Source organism: Stigmatopora argus, chromosome 9, assembly GCF_051989625.1.
Source record: "Stigmatopora argus isolate UIUO_Sarg chromosome 9, RoL_Sarg_1.0, whole genome shotgun sequence".
Lineage (NCBI taxonomy): Eukaryota > Metazoa > Chordata > Actinopteri > Syngnathiformes > Syngnathidae > Stigmatopora > Stigmatopora argus.
In genome coordinates, this window is record NC_135395.1 from 13082509 (window position 1) to 13100612 (window position 18104).

General features: G+C 40.4%; 1 protein-coding gene and 4 non-coding genes across 5 annotated transcripts; all 5 read left to right on the top strand.

The window, feature by feature from the left end:
• The first annotated feature begins 175 nt into the window (after positions 1–175).
• On the top strand, positions 176–16068 carry n4bp3 (NEDD4 binding protein 3). The gene is made up of 10 exons (XM_077610469.1): positions 176–348; positions 10227–10498; positions 10589–10751; positions 12081–12293; positions 12364–12485; positions 12560–12755; positions 13189–13281; positions 13359–13604; positions 13681–13936; positions 14555–16068. The coding sequence occupies exons 2-10, from the start codon at positions 10260–10262 to the stop codon at positions 14905–14907; spliced, it is 1881 nt and encodes a 626-aa protein (XP_077466595.1). The 5' UTR covers positions 176–348; positions 10227–10259; the 3' UTR covers positions 14908–16068.
• trnad-guc (transfer RNA aspartic acid (anticodon GUC)) lies at positions 11044–11115 on the top strand. The gene has a single exon. It is a non-coding gene; the product is annotated as a tRNA-Asp (tRNA).
• On the top strand, positions 11259–11330 carry trnad-guc (transfer RNA aspartic acid (anticodon GUC)). The gene has a single exon. It is a non-coding gene; the product is annotated as a tRNA-Asp (tRNA).
• On the top strand, positions 11474–11545 carry trnad-guc (transfer RNA aspartic acid (anticodon GUC)). Its single transcript has one exon. It is a non-coding gene; the product is annotated as a tRNA-Asp (tRNA).
• On the top strand, positions 11689–11760 carry trnad-guc (transfer RNA aspartic acid (anticodon GUC)). The gene has a single exon. It is a non-coding gene; the product is annotated as a tRNA-Asp (tRNA).
• Positions 16069–18104: the final 2036 nt, after the last annotated feature.

An 18104-nucleotide genomic window follows, 5' to 3' on the forward strand; every position in this document is an offset into this window, starting at 1 on the left:
ATATTTGGAAATGTGAAATGTTTATGGCTCTCTCCGCCCAAAAGCTTTAAACTAGTAAACTGTTTGTGTGCAATGGGACCTTTGAACACAATGCTATGTTTGGCCGCCAGGTAGCGCCATTTCCTCCGCTAGGATTCTGAATAGCAACGTTACTGCAACTTTCTCACGTTTCTTCTTCGTCCAAATGTTTGAGACGAAAGCCACTACTCTTCATTCCAGACTTCATTCAAGCACAGAGCAGACAGATTATTACTCTTCTTCGGGAAATAACCTACTTTTCTGAGTGTGTTTTTTAATCAACAAAAAGATACCTACGGTGAAGAAAACATGTCCTGCATGCGGGATAAGGTGAGCAATAAAGTTCATCGTTAGACTTTGTTATATCGCAGTGGGACGTGTGTTTATGTGATGGAGTAAGACATTTTACAAAAAAAAAATGATGTTAAAAGTGTATGTATCGTGTGTCGCCTTACTTATTTAACTCATTGGCTGCAATGGACTTCGTTGTTAGTCATCACGTTTGGAATGAATTGGACGTGTATTAGGGGTGGGCAATTTTATGGAAATAAAATCGGTTAATAATGGAGACATTTAATTGGCTAAACATAGTAGGGATGCAAATTCCTCAAAAGCAATCCAGTGTTGAGGGTTTATTCCAATTTATTTGAAGTAAACTGTAATACTAAACATACTGTAGACATGACAAAGAAAATGACACATACTGATACCATTGAAATATAAAATATATTTCATTTTTGAACAGCCACTAGCCTTTAAGTTCCAGAACAATTACAATTACTAACATGTGTATAAAATAATAACTACTCTTGAGGGTTTTTTTCTGTTTTGTTTTCATTTTTAGATTATTTCTTTACAGCTGCAGAAATGAACCTGAGTATTGTGTATTTTTTTAATTAGCAAAACTAGTCACTCGCTCTATCAAAGGTTAATTAGCATCTGCTGTGGTTATATGGCTCTTATATTAAAATGTAGAATATCTCAGTGCACCACCAAAGGAAAAAGCAAGAATATTTAATTGTTGTTCTGATTGCCCCCTATTTATGAAAAAATATTTTATTTATGTGAAAAAGTTTGCTGTCCACAGCTTTGAATGTTTGATTCTTCCATTTTGGGACGCAGAAGTTTTGTGTCACTTATAACTGCTTGCTGTTGGAGTTGGGGCGGGGAACTGAATGTTGGGGACTGCCAGGCCGTCGTCGTGGAAACCAGAGGCCACAGGTGACCTCTGACCCGCAGGGCTCTTGAAGCGAAGCAGGACGAGCCTTTTGAGTGAGGTGGTTGACGCAAATGGACGATCAGCTTGACAATAGATGTTTTTGGGGGGGACATTGTATGGTATCGTCAAGATACGTTCGTTTACAACTCATTGGCGGTTTTGAAATGAGTTAAAGCATTATTTTCTCCATTATAAGACGTCTGGGAAATGAAATAAGATGAACATTCTTAGTCTTTCACATGAAGGTCATTTCCACTCGGTGCTGCCTGTCCCTTTAAATGCTTAAAAGTTTCAGCATTCTTATCTCACCGTGCAACAACTGAGTATTTGTGCATCCTTTTTCTGCAAGACAGCTGATGCGACATTTTCATTCAACTGTTTAACATCCCAGGGGCTCACGCGTGTTGCTGTTTTAAACACCAGCAGCTGATATAACACAATCCTGCCGACTGTTACATGCCCACTAACCATTTGTGTCTTTGGGGGGGGCTATGAAACCTTGTTGATTTTGCTTCGGAATACTCAGACGTATTGTAGCTAAATTAATGTAGGTTTTACTCATTTTTGGAAATTGCCAAGTAGCAAGCGTGCACACGTCAGATCATTCATGCATAATTACAGTCCAGCAGATGGTCTACTGGGACTGCGTTGAGCCATAGAGATTTTCCCACTTAAGCCAGTCAGCAAATCAAAAAGACTAATCAGCCTTTTCTTTCTTTTGGTCCAGTCATTCAATCCCCACCTTCCGGTCCTTTCTCTGCTTGGCTCTTCCGCTCCTTTCACTTCAATCTCAACATTAGTCCTTAATCTTCAGTTTATCCTCATCTCATGGTCTGTCTCTGAATGTAAAGCTTTTCACTCCTTGACTACACTCGTCCTTTTTGGACTTCCTGCTGGTTTAACAAAAGAAAGACACAATGGGAGTGCTTCACCAAATTTCGTAGTGTCTGGTTAATGACGGTTTTAGTTGTGACAGTCACTTCTTCTTTTTTTTATTTGCAGACAGTGTCATTTACTAGTAGAACGAACCAAAGTTAATCATTATCCTCAAATAGCAGTAGGTTCCTTATAGCTAAAGAAGGATGTTGACACTTTAGCTAACTTCTTGTGCAGAGCGAAGAGTTCCGACTACAGGGATTTCACCTTGATTTACCAGGTAAGTGTGCATAAATTGCAATGTTATAGTCTACTAACTTGTTGCTTTTGACAGCAAAGTACTTGGGAGTGTCTTGGCTGGACACTTATTGTGGGTTTGGCATGCTGAGGTGACCTAAATGTTCATTTCCATCCATCCAAAACTATTTAGTTGCACCATGAGGCTGATATGAAGACATAGCAAAGCAAACAATTGGAACAAAAGTGTTTGAGCCTAGGCAGGACCCACTGACCTTCAGGTCTGCAAGTGCAGAAGGGCGGACAGACCCCTCACTGTGCCCTTTGTCCCTAAATGTCAGCAACTTGAACAAACTCTGACAGCGCCTTATGCAGGGTCTATTGTCTTATTTTCTATGGCGTTATTAAGCAAAGTAAACCACAGTGTGTTTAGCTCAATTCAGGCTTATCGTCTTCAACGTTCTTATTGATGCACGTTATCTTCGTTAGAGGTGTGGCCGCATTCACGTGCCTCATTAGGGGCGATAGTAAGCAAGTGTATTGTTTGAAGACAAATAGAAGAAGGATAAATGTGACACACTAGCGCACATGTTTGGTCAAAGACGTCAAATTGCATGGAATGGTTTCAGGGGGGTTTTATCTCAAACCTGCAGCAGGTTCTTGCAGGTTGAGGTCAGGGTATTTATCTTTAAGATTAGTCATGTTAATTACATGTTGAATGTACATGTTTTATTGCCGAGCTATCAGAATTTTACCACAAATTTAAGTTTTATTTTTATTTTTTACATTGCATTCGGATTTCATGTGCAAGCACACATTTTTAAATTGACATAAATGAAAGTTTTTCTAACATTTTACACAAAAAGCACTTCAGCATAGCATATGAATATGCTGTTTTATGTCTATTTTAGGATTGTCACGTTATTTTAATTGTAACATCCTGACAACAACAACAGCTGCCAGTGTGCTACTGTGCAATCAATTTGCACAATCTCACCCACATCCAATTTGAAATAACACTACTTGTTTTTGTCAATAAGACCAGATACGATTTTTATCTTATTGTGATTGTGGAATGACACAACAGCTTAACTCCAGTTTGTTTCCGACCGAGGCTAATGTTATTTCCTAAATGCCAGACAGCCCGTCCTTCTTTAATGTTATTGTCCTGGGGGGTTTGGGCAAAGGAAATGAGTTTCGTCCAGACAGTTCGACCATCAAATTGACAAGTCCACAAGTACAAAATCTGTAACCAGGCTCCAACTTCTTTAGTTTCTCTTGAAAGCCAGTCCGATAGATGCAAATCTTGGGAGCCCGTGGCGCTAAGCGTTAATGATAGAGGTTCAGCCTATCATTCCAGGGGTCTTTTCATGTTCCGTTTGCTTTTTTTGAACCTGCAAGGCACTATACAACAACACTATCAAATCCAGGAATGTCTTTTATCGTCTGCCAGTGGTAGCGTGGCGCTTTATTAAATAAGATTCCAGCAAGCCCACCCATTGGTGCCATCTTTAAGAAGTCAATGTAGAGCAAAGAAATGCATTAGTAGGGTATTGCTAATTTAGAGAACAATGTCCTCTCTTTTCTTCCCTCTGGTATAATTCATGTAAGCAGATACGATGCAGAACTCGTCCGGTAGCCCATCTGACAATCGGCTATTGTTGGGTCCGGCACTTGTATTTTCCTCCCTAAACCTCTTGTGCCGCTCTTTCAGTCTGAGTCAGATCCTTCATTAGAGAGCAAACACACATGTTGCATTGGGTTTGTTAGTCCAATGAGGCTGTGTGTTTGTCAATGTTGGCTCTGGACTGTCCGCCTCCAAAGCGGATCCACATGCAGGCATGCCTTTTGTCTGCAGAAGAACAGGCAGAACAAGTCCAACCACGCAAGCCCCTAAAGTGAGTGCACACAGAGATGGGCAGCTGGAGAACTGGAAAGTACCAGTTTACAAAAGCTATGAGCTCATTTAGTGTTAAGGTAAAAAAACAAAAACACATGAATCTGTGTGAAATTAACATTTTTTGATAGTGGATTCATCGTTTAGACTCATTGCTGATGTAAAAATTGTCCAAATGTTTTGTTTTTATTAACTCAATGACTTCAATTGCCAGGTAAATAGAGGTCTAATGCATTTTGCTTGGGAATAACAGTCCATAGTGGACTATGGTGTTTGACACTTTTACAGGCGCCCAAACCATTTTGACTGGGAGGGGCTGCCAGCAATCGAAAAATCTTGGTGAACTGCTTCATTAGTTTCAGTGTTTTAAGGAGTACTGTGACCAAATTACTGTGTGGTAAATCTAAAAACAGCTAGTTTTTTTTAAAGCAACTTTGGTTTGTTGTCGAAGTCAAAGGCAGCCAATGATTTAAGACAGGAAAAAAGGGAACAGTAAATATTCTCCGCATTGTTGTTTTCGTTGTTCATTCCCAATTTGCATTTAAGGGAAATGAAGGAGATACAAGTAAATGCCTGGATTCCGATTTGAATATATTTAAATATTATTTTAGGAAGAAAAATGGATGTAAAGACCATGGATTACTATTGAGGGCCATACAAAATGGCACTTGAATTTGACACCTGTGGTTTAGACTACTGTATGCAGTTCCCTCCTTCCTTCCTTCCTTCCCATCAGACTGACAAACATGAAGGAAGTTCCCAGAGTTGGTTATCAGTAGGACAAACCGAACATTGATTAAGCCCCAGATTCAATTGGACATACAGGTAAAATCATTTCATATCTTTTGTATTGTGTGATAGTCCATTTTCTGCTTGTTGTTATTTGATTCAAAGCTACAAGTCTGAATATTTTCCTTTACTTTACCTAATGGAAAAACTTGACATGCCGGTGAGATGAGCACAGTGAGAAGTCACAGTCTGATGTACCTAATTTGCCACAAAGAATGCGTATTTGTAGTACAATTAAATTAGAATGAGTAAACTTTGGCTTTTTAAGTCGTCTCTTGCAGGCCGATTATGTCATACTGATCTAATTAACATGTGATGTTAATTATGCTCAAAGCAAAACCACATTTTGCTTGGATAAAGACATGGGTTAATGGAGATGCACTATTTTAATTGTTTTATGTGCATTTCAAAATAATATTTGCTCATTGACCTATTTTTTTTGTAACCATTTATTTTTGCAAATGACAATTTTTGGGTGAATTAAAAACTAATTTAATCTTATCAATTTCTTGTGTAACACATGTGGATGTCACATTTTGAGTCATGCCTGCCACAATATTACAATTTGTTATACATTGTGTGGCCCTTGAATGAATTATTTTACAATTGAAGTCATTGCAAATAGCTTTGTGATTATTTTAAACTGGGTGAACTGTCTGTGAATGCTCATTTTTCAATGCCGTTAAGTTAAACAAGTGCCATATAAAGGGTTAATGTGTTTTTCCATAATGACTCACATTATCACTGCTGTTGTCATTAGAAACAGAGTGAGGAACCTGTTCCTATATTGTTGTTGTTTTTTATTGAAAAAAGTGATGATCAGCATGCGCTTGTGGTATGCAGGCTGATTATATCAAAAATATTGCTTCGCATTTTAAAGTAGTGACTGACTCACCATCAGTGACTGTAAAATGAGTGGGCCTGGTTCTGGTTGGGAAGCGCACACGATTCATGATGCCGCAATTACAAAGGGTAACTAACTCCTACATGAACCGCTTGGAGAAACAAAGAAGCTTCACAAAAGAGAAGGAAAACTCTTCCCACATTGTAATGAATTTAATAAGAAGCTCTCGCTCCCATTTTTTTGTGTGTGTGTTGTCAACACCCAAACATTATGATTATCTGGTAAAATGACTAGTAATCACATGCACCTTATTACCCAAGATTGGTTCCCACTCTCTTGTTTTACCCTTTTTGTCTGTTCCTAACTGATTCAGCACAAGGCAAAACTCTCTGTTTTGACTAGAAATGCAAAGTTCGGGTGGTAGAAAAGGAGTATTAATAATTAGCCAGGAAAAAATGGTAAGAATGCGCCTTTCATTCCTTTTGCTGCAATCTCGGTTCACACTGTTCTCTTGGAAACAAAACCTAGGATTTCTACCTAACTAACTAACTAACGACAAATTTGACTTTTTTTGTTGCACATTCATTCATGACCATGCCATTTAGTTATCTTTTTAAAGGGTGTTTATTTTATATTTTTGAATCAACTGTATGTTGTTGACAGTCATTTGAATGGTTCACTTGTGTGTAATTATTTCAATGCTACCGAAACATATATTGAGTATCGACATTAATATTTTCAATACTTCATTATCCCTAAATTGGCTGCAGACAAACCCATAATATGATTTAGAACATCCATAGTTAGTGTACCAGTTAATTCAAATAAAATATTGATGTAGCAATTGTGGATTATACAACATTTGTTTTGATATAAAGTAAACAGAGTCATTTATTTTGTGATCACAGTGATTCATTTGTTAGCATGCCGGCCTGACCAGTCCAGATTGTACCTTGTCCCTCGCCCAACGTGGTTGGATGAGGAAATGCTTTGTTTTCCCCACTTAGGCTGATCATTTTACTCCACACGGGTGCTGGGTACAATACGCTCACACAAACTAACACACTACGGTCATCTCAAAAGTGAATTTTCTTCAAATTGCTCCATAGTCCACAAGTTGTGGACACCATTGCATATTCCATAAATAAGAGCGCTACTAATCTAAATAAAGTTCTAATGTCAGCCTACTCTCCCCCCAGGACCATCATGCAAAAGTATTACGTAACTTTAGTCAGCCACGGATCAATATCTATAAATATTTTAGCCAACAGTACCCCGGAGAACTCCACGTAACGGTAGCTGGTGACCGAATTGTAAATACTAATATTGCACGGTCAGCACAGGTCATTATGGCGTCAGATACTGGGAGGGGAAAGGCATTTTAGCTGGGGGTTAGACAGCTAACGTCAGAATCAGACTAAGGAGACTACTGAATAATCAGAGGAGGATAACTCGGCTAATATACTTAGGCCTTTAAGCTTTTTAATTCCTACATTTTCTTGCATTTTGGTGAGTAGCCTGCTTTCTAGTACTGGGTGACGCAGCTTTCAAACAGGTGCAGTGCGAACAGTGCTGTCCCAAGGATTGTTTTTAATACAAAATGTACATGTAATTTCGTGTATTTTAAAAAAAACATACATGATTAACCTCACTTCGATAAGAGCGCCTGACAAAATCTCACATTACAGCCATATTTAAAGGATTATGTCTGTTTTGCGCTTTCTGTTGTTTTTTTCTTCACCCCGTACACTTTTCTAAAGAATCATATCAACTAGAGATTTACTTGAAATGAAGGAATTGAGATTTCACAATTTGGCCAATTGTTTCATAATTTAACCTGGAAAGGCTGATTTCAAGGAATTTTCAGACTATAAGTCACTACTTTTCTGCACTGGTTTGAACGATTTATTTTCTTTATTGCAACTGTAAGTCTTAAGTAGCGTTGTCAAAAGTATCAATGATCGATCCTTAAATCTTGCATCCAGAAATGGTATTAGTTTGCAAAAGTATCGATACTCAGTTTTTTTTTGGTTTTAAATGACCATGGGTCAATGGGAATTTTGTGTCATGCATTAATTTTGCTTTTAAACTGCTTCCTTGTCACCTCATTGCCTGCCATTGACGTTGCCACACGTCCAATCCATTTAAAGTGGATGAGTTAAAACCACCCTTCCTCTTTAAGTGGGCATCTACTTGACATAAACTCATTTAAAATGTTTTATTTCAGCAAGCCACATGATTGGACATCTACCTTAGTTGGTAGCCCTGAAAGAGTTCACAAAAAATAACATTGGATTTTTGTTTTTGTAATTTTATTTAAGAAATAGCAAAAAAAGGCATCGAGCACTGAGTATTTCTTTAAGTTTTGAGCGTAAAAAAAATCAATATGCAAAAACCGTAGTCTTCAGGGGTGAATATCCATTTGCCTTATAATCAAGTGTGGCTAATATAAGGATAAATTAAAAAAAAAATTCATCTTAAGGGTCAAAAACGATATTAACTTGTCTTGCTGAAGATTCAAAAAACCCCAATTATTTTTTTCCAACATAAGGAAGTCCAGTATTTCAATACCAAGGTTGTTAAAAATGAAAACAACAATATCAAACAACGGTCTTACTGTCAACATTTTAACAAGCAGCGCACTTAAGTGTACCACAGGCCTACATGGAAGGGAGCGATCATGTATGTGGGGCTAAGAACCATGTTGCATGCAAACATGTAACTGCGGGCCAGGACTGACGAAGATTGCGGCAACCTCTAATTGTTAGTTAACCCTTAGGCTACTCTTTAAAAGACTTGAAGGAAAAGGGTCTGTGAAATACTTTTCGGCCACGGAAGGGCAATTTCTCTGTCATGTCGTATGTGTGAAATACGACATGACACAAGCTACACACGTACGTGGAAATGCGTAGAGAGAGGCCTGTGGCAAAACAGAGCCGATGTGGTTCTCGTCCAGGGAGAGAGAAGTCGCAACTTGGCACAAGAGCTCCACTATCGCAAAACTAGAAAGGCGACAGGCAGCCTTTTTGGGAGACATGGAACATGACTCAGTGGTGGTCAAGAGTTCTGGCGTTAAAGCGCAAGTGTTCTCGCTCACACTGTCTTCATTGATGGTGTCAGCTTGAGTCGCTAATGGGGTCAAATGGGTCGTATTTGTTCATCGCTGCAGAGAAAAGCGCCTATTGAGTACTCGGAGTGGAGACGCCAGACACAAAATGGGGCACTGGATATTTTAAAGACCTGGCGACAACCAGTCGTGTTTGTACATGAGGAAATAAAGCCATATCAGTACGCTATAACCAGGCAAAGACAGACCTTTTAGACTAGAAAAGATCAGCAGGATTCCTTATAAAACTGAAAAAAATATTGTATTTTATACTGTTCTGTAGAATAAAACAATGTTTCTCTCACATACTAATTACATATGAGTAATAAATCCAGCCAATGGGAGAGCTATTCTTTCAAAATAAATTTCAAATTTCAAAATACAGTAGAGGGGACGTGTATTTCCATTTTCGGTGATAATTTATTTTTACCTTTTGCATTTCATAACTTGAATTTCTTTCGCTTTCTGAGACAAAATCTTCCCACCATTACTCAATGTAAGTGTTTTTCAAAGTGTAGTTAAATATTACAGTCATACTTATACAGATTTTACATAGAGAATCACAAATGACTAATAGTTGAGTTTAGATTTAGTAAACGGACCTCGCGATGCAATTAAGCCTATCGATAGAGGATTAACAGGTGTTAAGTGACTTGTAGTTTAAGAGAAACATTTCTGGGAGTGAGCTTTCCGCTCATCCAAAATCCATCAAGTCCAAACTTGTGTTCTCGGAACTATCTTTGGAATTTGCCTTCATCCGTGCGTTATCGCAGCGCATCTGACTGACACGAGTGTCTCTGAGCATCTGAAATGTCCTCTCTTCACACTCAAGTGTCAGACCGCTTTCTGCTATTTTAGGAGGGTGTTTGCCCTCGAGAAACCCTCCTTGAAAGCTGAAGTTTTTGTTGTCCTTGTGGTTGTTGTGCATGTGGCAATTCTGTGGGTTAACGTCAGGAAATCTAAATTTCTATAAAGGAAACCATAGAGAAGATACTCCATGCATTTTTGGAAATAAACATGCTATGTAATTAAATGGGGCTTTGAAGGTCCAAAACACAGCGCAACCTCTGGATTGATTACTTTGTCCACACAGTGGAATATTTTATTCCTGTAGATACTGTCAATGTCTGTCCTTTACCAGGCCTGATTACTATTGTTGGTGTAAAAAAATTTTTAGCATCCTTTATCTAATCTATCTTTTGTTTTATTGACCTTGTGCCTTGTTTTACTCTCTTTACAGAGTACTTTTCCTCCACTGTGAGCTGTGGAACCAATGGCAGCCTCGGTCCAGACGCTTCCTCGCCCGAGTAAAAACTTCAAAAGTGCTTTCCAGGCACCATCTTTTTCACCTCGCTGCAAAATGGGAAGTGTAGGCAGTCTGGTCGAGCGGCCCAACGGGTCTCTGCCTAAAGTCAACCAGGCTGTTCCCCAGGTAAGGCCCAAACCGTCCAATGGTCTCTTGAAGAAAGGCTTCACCCAGAGGGAGCTCCTCAACTACCTCAACATTACGAGGTGAGTGACGGATGCCACGAGGGAGAAGATGGCGCCTTGCCACATTCTCAGGCTGTTCTCATGTGACATGTGTACTGTATTGCCAAACAGAAAAGAATCAAAAGCCAACCAGTGCAGTGGCTCTAAGAAAGACATCATCACATCTGCAAGTGGGCAGAAGGAAGAAAACCTATATGCGAAGGTCTTCCACAAAGATGGCACAGAAATTGATTTGACGAAAAGCTCACTTCCAAGCGGGGGAAAGTATGAAAAGGTACATGACATGCATTTGGGCAACACTAAGTTGACAAACTTTTTTTGGCATGATAATGTGTACGGTGGGATGCAATTTGTGCCTGCCAAATCTAGTTCAGCTGTCAAGAAGGGAATTGGACCTGCCCATGAGGGAGTCAAACCGTGGAAGACCGGGATTTGATCCCCCTGCTGTAGTAGATTCGGCAGACACAATATGCAACAACATAGTGCAGTCAATTGTGGCTTATAGTCAACCCGATATTGGACCTCACTGTGATGCTGGGCGTCGATCTATCACCCAGCAGCTGATTTCCTCGTTAGTATAGTGGACAGTATCTCCGCCTGTCACGCGGAAGACCGGGGTTCGATTCCCCGACGGGGAGGCTCATTTCCCTTCTTGACATCTGAACTAGATTCATTAGGCACAATTTGCTCCTACATTGTGACGTCAATTGCTACTTTTAGTCAACCCAACATCGGACCTCGCTCTGTGGTCCCACGTCTGTCTGGATGACACCAGCTCATTTCCTCGTTAGTATAGTGGACAGTATCTCCGCCTGTCACGCGGAAGACCGGGGTTCGATTCCCCGACGGGGAGGCTCATTTCCCTTCTTGACATCTGAACAAGATTCATTAGGCACAATTTGCTCCTACATTGTGACGTCAATTGCTACTTTTAGTCAACCCAACATCGGACCTCGCTCTGTGGTCCCACGTCTGTCTGGATGACACCAGCTCATTTCCTCGTTAGTATAGTGGACAGTATCTCCGCCTGTCACGCGGAAGACCGGGGTTCGATTCCCCGACGGGGAGGCTCATTTCCCTTCTTGACATCTGAACTAGATTCATTAGGCACAATTTGCTCCTACATTGTGAAGTTAATTGCTGCTTTTAGTCAACCCAACATCGGACCTCGCTCTGTGGTCCCACGTCTGTCTGGATGATATCAGCTCATTTCCTCGTTAGTATAGTGGACAGTATCTCCGCCTGTCACGCGGAAGACCGGGGTTCGATTCCCCGACGGGGAGGCTTATTTCCGTTTTTGACATCTGAACTAGATTTGTTAGGCACAATTTGCTCCGACATCGTGAAGTCAATTGCTGCTTTTAGTCATCCCAACATCGGACCTTGCTCTGCGGTCCGACGTCTGTCTGGGCGACACCAGCTGCTTTAACCCACTTCTGGACTCTTCTCGTGCATCCATGGGTCAGATCAGCTGTCAAGAAGGAGATAGATCCTACCCACTGAGAAATCAAACCCTGGGCACCTGCATGATAGACAGAGATACTGTAAAATACACAAATGAGGAACACAATTTATGTATTTATGAATGATTCTTTTTCCACAGACCCCATTCCGATCATCCGCCTTCAAACCTGCCACCCCTAAAAGCTTCAGCTCCATGCAGAATTTGTATCCAGCTTCTAAATCAGATGACCTGGACCATGGGCTATCCAATGGCTTGAACCGAGCCTTTGCCCATAGCTCTAAAACTGTCTCCTGCTCCTCGTCCTCATCTTCGCCCTCTCGACATGGCGGGTCAACCAACGGTAACAACAAGGTATGGTGTCCTCCTCTGCGAATAGCTCATTCTGGCAGTGCTTTGAAACCACATTGTGATTGCTTCGTAGGGTCATCCCTCCATGCGCAGGCCAAGCCAGGAGGACGATAACCTGTCGGATTCGGGTCATAACTCCATGAGCAGTCTGCCTCCATATTGCCCTCCTTTTCGCCCAAACCTTGCTCAAATTAGGTCGGTGTCAGTTCCTCGCCGCAAGTCAGATGTTCTGTTGACCACTGCTTGAACTCACTTCTGGACTCTTCTAGTGCATCCATGGGTCAGATCAATACTATAGGCTCACTGGACCGCCCCTCTTTGGAGGGCAAAGCTAGTGGGTCAGGAGGCAGAGCCTTAGGGGAATTGGCGTGTCGGAGCATGGCGACCCTCAACCGTTTGGCACCGTACGGTGGGGAGGCGCCACCTCCTTATGATTGGACGCTCTCCATGTCTGTAGAAGAAGTGGTAATTACATTTGAAATTCTGCTTTTGCACGAGCAATAATTAAAGAATAGCAAAGAATCAAAATTCAGAATGTTTATTATTGATTACCTTTGGGGAAATCTGATCATAATTGGTAAAGTTATCAAATTTTTGCCCTTCAAATTATTCAAACGAAGATCATGGAATACGAGAAAATGGTGAATGACCGCATAAAAGATTCTTACAAATAAAGACATCATAATGAGTCTGCTTATAGAAGCACACTAAAACATCAATTTAGCATGTATAAAGCTAGAAGTGAAAGTTTCTAAGGGGGGAGTTTAGTCATAGTTTCAGAAACAAGCTGAGATAGTTCACCAATGACTTCATGTAGTCAGGTTCTATAGAAAATTGATGGATTGTTGTTATTGTACATATCTTCCACATAAAGTACGTCGATGTGACCTCCCCCCAGGTGCGCGATCTGGAGGAGCGTCTGGTGGAGAAAGAACACGAGCTGAAACAGATGAGAAGAAACCTGGACGAGAGCGAGGGCGCCATCGCGCAGGTGAAACTCCTCCTTCTTTTGAATCCCGGTCGTCCGTTTTCCTTGAAACTTCAGCCGCGCACATTTTTTGCCTGCAGGTTTTTGAAGGCAAACAACGCCTTTGGGAGAAGGAAGTGGACGAGCTGAAGCACCTCTACGCTGCCAAGTTGCGGCAGGTTTCCCAGCATGCACAGCGGTCCCAGCGCAGTTTTCAGCTGCAGCTCTTCAAGGCCCAACAGGAGAAAGGGCGACTATTAGAAGAGCTAGATGCTCTCAAAACAAGCCAAGAGGGCAGAAGTAGGGAGAAGCTAAATTCTCCAACCCTGGAGGAGACACAGTGGGAGGTGGGCTTCGCTCTACGCTCACTTTGATGTATTTCAGGGTTGTCTGTCATGATTTATACTTTTTTTTGTCTGGAAGGTTTGCCAAAAGTCTGGCGAGATCTCCTTGCTTAAGCAGCAGTTCCGAGACTCTCAGGCTGAGGTCACCCTCAAGCTGAGTGAGATCTTCCAGTTGAAGACTCAACTCAGGGAGACCCGTTTGGAGCTACGCAACCGAGAAGGCCAGGTGGAGGCGTTGAAGCTCATCCAGCACGGCCCTCAGCGTCGCAGAAGACCCTCTCAGAGCGCCAGCGACCACGGGAAAGGGGATGATGGCGTGACCACTGGGGCAGCAGGTAATGCTTTGGGATCAAAATAACACACTTAAATTGAGGCATATATTAGTTCATTTTTGGGGGGCTGTGAATCAAGCAAACTTTGGTTTTCGAGCAATTTAGGCATCCAACAAATCGATATTTGATGGGAAAATTTGGAATTGATTTGTTCCAGAAGTCGAAAGTGGAATAAATGAGCCAAAGCACGGGAAAGTTTGCAAACCCAAAACATTCTCCTTCTATAAAAGGGGGCAATCCTGTCAAAAAAAATACCATTTTAGGTTGTGTGGAGGTTCGCTGACAGAATTTTATTTGCCTCAACTTCACTTATTAAGAATATGTATACTTAAAAAGGAATGAACAGTCTGTCTTTGTTGAGCCGTATCACCTAGAGCTGCCAACACCTTTAACGATGAGGCCATGAGCCAGTTCTGTAAGGTTTTAAAAGATGGCAGAAACAAACCATGTTGGAAATGTTCTTTAAGAAAAGAAAGGAACTTCACTTTCAGTGAAATATTTTTTTCCACTTTAATCCAGCAAGTCGGTCTTATTTTTTACGGGTTCTAAAGCCAAAATGTCCTCCAATTCTGGAATAACCTCACTACTATATCAGCGTGTGTGACCATCTTATCCTCTTAGGAGGGTGTGTGGGCCCGAACGAGGAGCGTCTGCGCGCCGAGCTACTACTGGAGCGACGCCAGAGCGAAGCCCAGGTCGCGGCTTTCGAGGAGGAGAGGCGGACGTGGCAGACGGAGAAGGACAAGGTCATCCGCTACCAGAAGGAGCTACAGGCCAGCTATTTAGAGATGTACCACCGCAACACGGAGCTGGAGAGGGAGCTGCACCAGTTGAGAGCTGGACGAGGGCGAGGAGAAGAGAGCAGAGATGGCACTTTGGACAGAGAAGGACGAGAGGTGAAAAGCAAAGCAGAAGAAGAGGCGAACGGTCCGTCTTTGCCGTGGATAGACAGGATCGACTCTTCTGAAATTTGAATGTGGTGATGGGAAGAAAAAAGAGAATGAAGTAGAAAGATTAAAATTGTACTCAACAATCAAAGTTCTACGCATCAGGTATAAAGCTCCATCGAGGCTCATTAATTCACAGTTGAATCAACACCACTACAAAACAAAATCAGAGCTCCAATATGTAATAAATGTTCAACCAATAAACTCTCACCTCAGAAACGTTCACTTCAATATTGCTCTATGGGTGTGCCTCATAAAATTTCAGCTAGATTTGAAATTTTAGAAGTTTTAGAAAGCACAGTAATGTCAGATGAAAATCTCCTTTTTCTGTTTTTTATTAAGATTTGGTAGAAAGGACAAAAAAACACTGTCACATTCCACATTAATCATTAGAAGTCATCCTTAATGTGAATATGTATATAAATGATAATTGTGACGGATGTTGTTGTTTTAGTGTGGTGAAAAATTTTGTCAAAAACCAAAGGATCAGGAAAGGATTTTATAAGGCCTTGAAAACATTTCACAGTTTCTGGAAGAAAAGCTGCATGCAAAGTTTTGGTATCAACACGGACGGACTAATAGTTGGTGCCAACATTGAGCTCTTTTGTGTCAAACCGCCTCAGTATGTACACAGACTTTGTTAGAAATCTTTTATTCCTCGATTTTCTGCCATATCTACATCTTTTTTAGATAAGTGCAAGGTCCTTCACTTCGCTGTAAACACTATTTCCTTATCTTTTTAATGAATTGATACTACCCAGCTTGATAATATGATTCATTGTACTCTCCTTAACAAAAGTCCAATGCATGAAACAGATTATTATATTCTTTTTTGGCACGTAAAAACTTTCAAAAGACAGCTGTTGGTTGACCTTTCCACAAACTGAGTCTTATCTACCCTTTCAAGCCAAATCTGCAAAGGGGAGAACAGGGTTGCTTGTCATAATTTTCACTTTTTCATGAATATCTTTCCATGAACACGTTAAAACAGTCATTCATTTATAACAACAAAGCTTAATATCTTGGGTTGGATTTGACATTTTGTCATTCTTTGATTTTTTTAATACTTTTAATTTTTCAGAGTACAAATTATATGTGAAAATGAGTGGCACAAAAATGAATCATGTTTTTAAATGCTTTTATTTTGATGTATTGTTATTATCTGCCATTAAATGGTGATAGACAGCATAGTGCAACAATATGGGCTGTTTTTACAATTTACAAAGCACAGAAAAGTGACAATCGGGGTATTAAAACATATTTATTTGTAAGTATTAACTCTTTGGATCCCATTGATGGTGATCAATCCTATTTGACTGTCGGAAACTCTCCACAAATTCCTACATTGATATGAATATGCAACCTGAGCTGTTTGACTGGCTCGCTCCATCTAGTGGTACAGCTGCGAAGTGCAGGAGAATGTAGGCTGGATTTAAGATTCTTATGCAGCCCATATTTAAGGATATTTTCGGGCCTAAAAAAAATCGGACACACTTTTTGTATCTTCTTACTGACAAAATTGCCACCATTTCAATAATAATAATCTGGCAGTTAAAAGTGAAAAACCACGGCCAGTTTTTCGCCATCTGAATAACACTGAATTTTGGTGTATTAATCCCACTAAAAGGCTTTTCTGGATTGAAGAAAAATGCTTGGATTGCGTCCGAGGGTCCAGACGTCTGCCACTCCCTTGAAGGGTTTAAAAAGTAGCCCTAAGCGTGCCAATAAAAGCTTGGAAACAAGCGCTTTACGTCAGGATAAACACGGGCGAATACAACACGCTTTTGGAACCAATGTGGTTTAGTCTTGGATGCCCATTGAGATGTTTGGTGACATAAAAAATGTAGGGGTTGTTTCATGGTATTATGTCGAGTGCAGAATGTACTGAGAACAGCAGAAGCTGTTTCAACAGGTCTCCACCTCGACATTTAAACACATTATATAAACTGGGCTTATTATAACTACAGAGCTCAGGAGAGCTGGAGTGGGATGAGAGAAGCAGCCATTTTTACTCTGTAGGAGGCCCGCAACACTCATCATAACGTGGCGAATATTTCATATGGAAAATGCTTCTTTTTAGATTTGGAGTTGATCTTCTGAGCACAGTGGCGTAAAATTATACCGTTACTTCTGTATAAGAGAGGATTTACCAGTAAATGGTAACAGAGATTTCCAGGATTTCTCCAAAATCCTGGTCATTTTGGATTTTAACCAATTACTGCTTAAGTCTGTGATCATATACTCAAAAAAATGTTGTATTCATCGTCAGTTTTCGGTGATCATAGCTGAGCCAGATTTGAAGTTGAGAGAATGCAGTCACATTGATGAACTATATTAAAATGTTTATTCATTCTTTTCAATGACAGTCAAAAACATTGAGGACTTCAAAGACTAGAAATAACAGTTCTCTGAAATCTGTGTGATTACCATTCAAATTTTAAATTACAGCAAGCAATAACAGGTTGTGACCTTTTTAGTTTTGGGGACTAAAATGTAGTATTTCTAAAATATTATAAAGGGAGCAACAGTGTAACCTAGCGGCAGAATATAAAAAATACAAGAACTGTATTCTCTTAAATGGCACCCGTTCAGACATTACAATATTTATTTGGCGTTGGATGAAATGTTGATTTAAAAGGAGTAAAAAATAATCCACTTATTTTGTATCCTCATAATTTGCTTGACATTTTATGGATTCAAATGTCTAATATTACATAACCATGAAATTCCTACTGACATGACAATAACCCTCGCCAAGTGGCCCGGTGTATAAACTTTTATTTCTGTTGCCAGTATATGAAACATGTCAGGTTAAATATTTACAATAAATTGCATCACATACAGGAAAGCGGGAAATAGACAGAGAGAGTGCTAGGAACTTCCCTGATGGGACAAGCCACAAAGCAGAAAAGAAATTCTCTTAAAACCCCACCCACACGCACAAACAAAATCTCTTTTATCCATCTTTTAAATAAAATCCAGAATCCAGACACACATCATGTAACACGGAATATATATATGTATATAATAACATGAGGGAGACTTGCTGGTGCAGCGTTTGCAGAGCTCATGAGCCTCACCAAAAGCGAGGTTCACGTCACCATTTCCAGAAGAACATGCATCCATACGTTTTGGAGCGCAGTATTGTGAGCGTGAGCCCTGAGGAAATATCATACCTGTCAACCTCTGCCGATAACTGCCCTTATAAATGATTATGATTCCCC

What these genes read in the sequence shown, in the direction of transcription:
- n4bp3 (XM_077610469.1), top strand. Translation starts at nt 10,260, where the DNA reads ATGGCAGCCTCGGTCCAGACGCTTCCTCGCCCGAGTAAAAACTTCAAA. An exon ending in CAACCAACGGTAACAACAAG is followed by an intron (nt 12,294 to 12,363) that starts GTATGGTGTCCT and finishes ATTGCTTCGTAG; the next exon opens with GGTCATCCCTCCATGCGCAG. An exon ending in CGTGACCACTGGGGCAGCAG is followed by an intron (nt 13,937 to 14,554) that starts GTAATGCTTTGG and finishes TTATCCTCTTAG; the next exon opens with GAGGGTGTGTGGGCCCGAAC.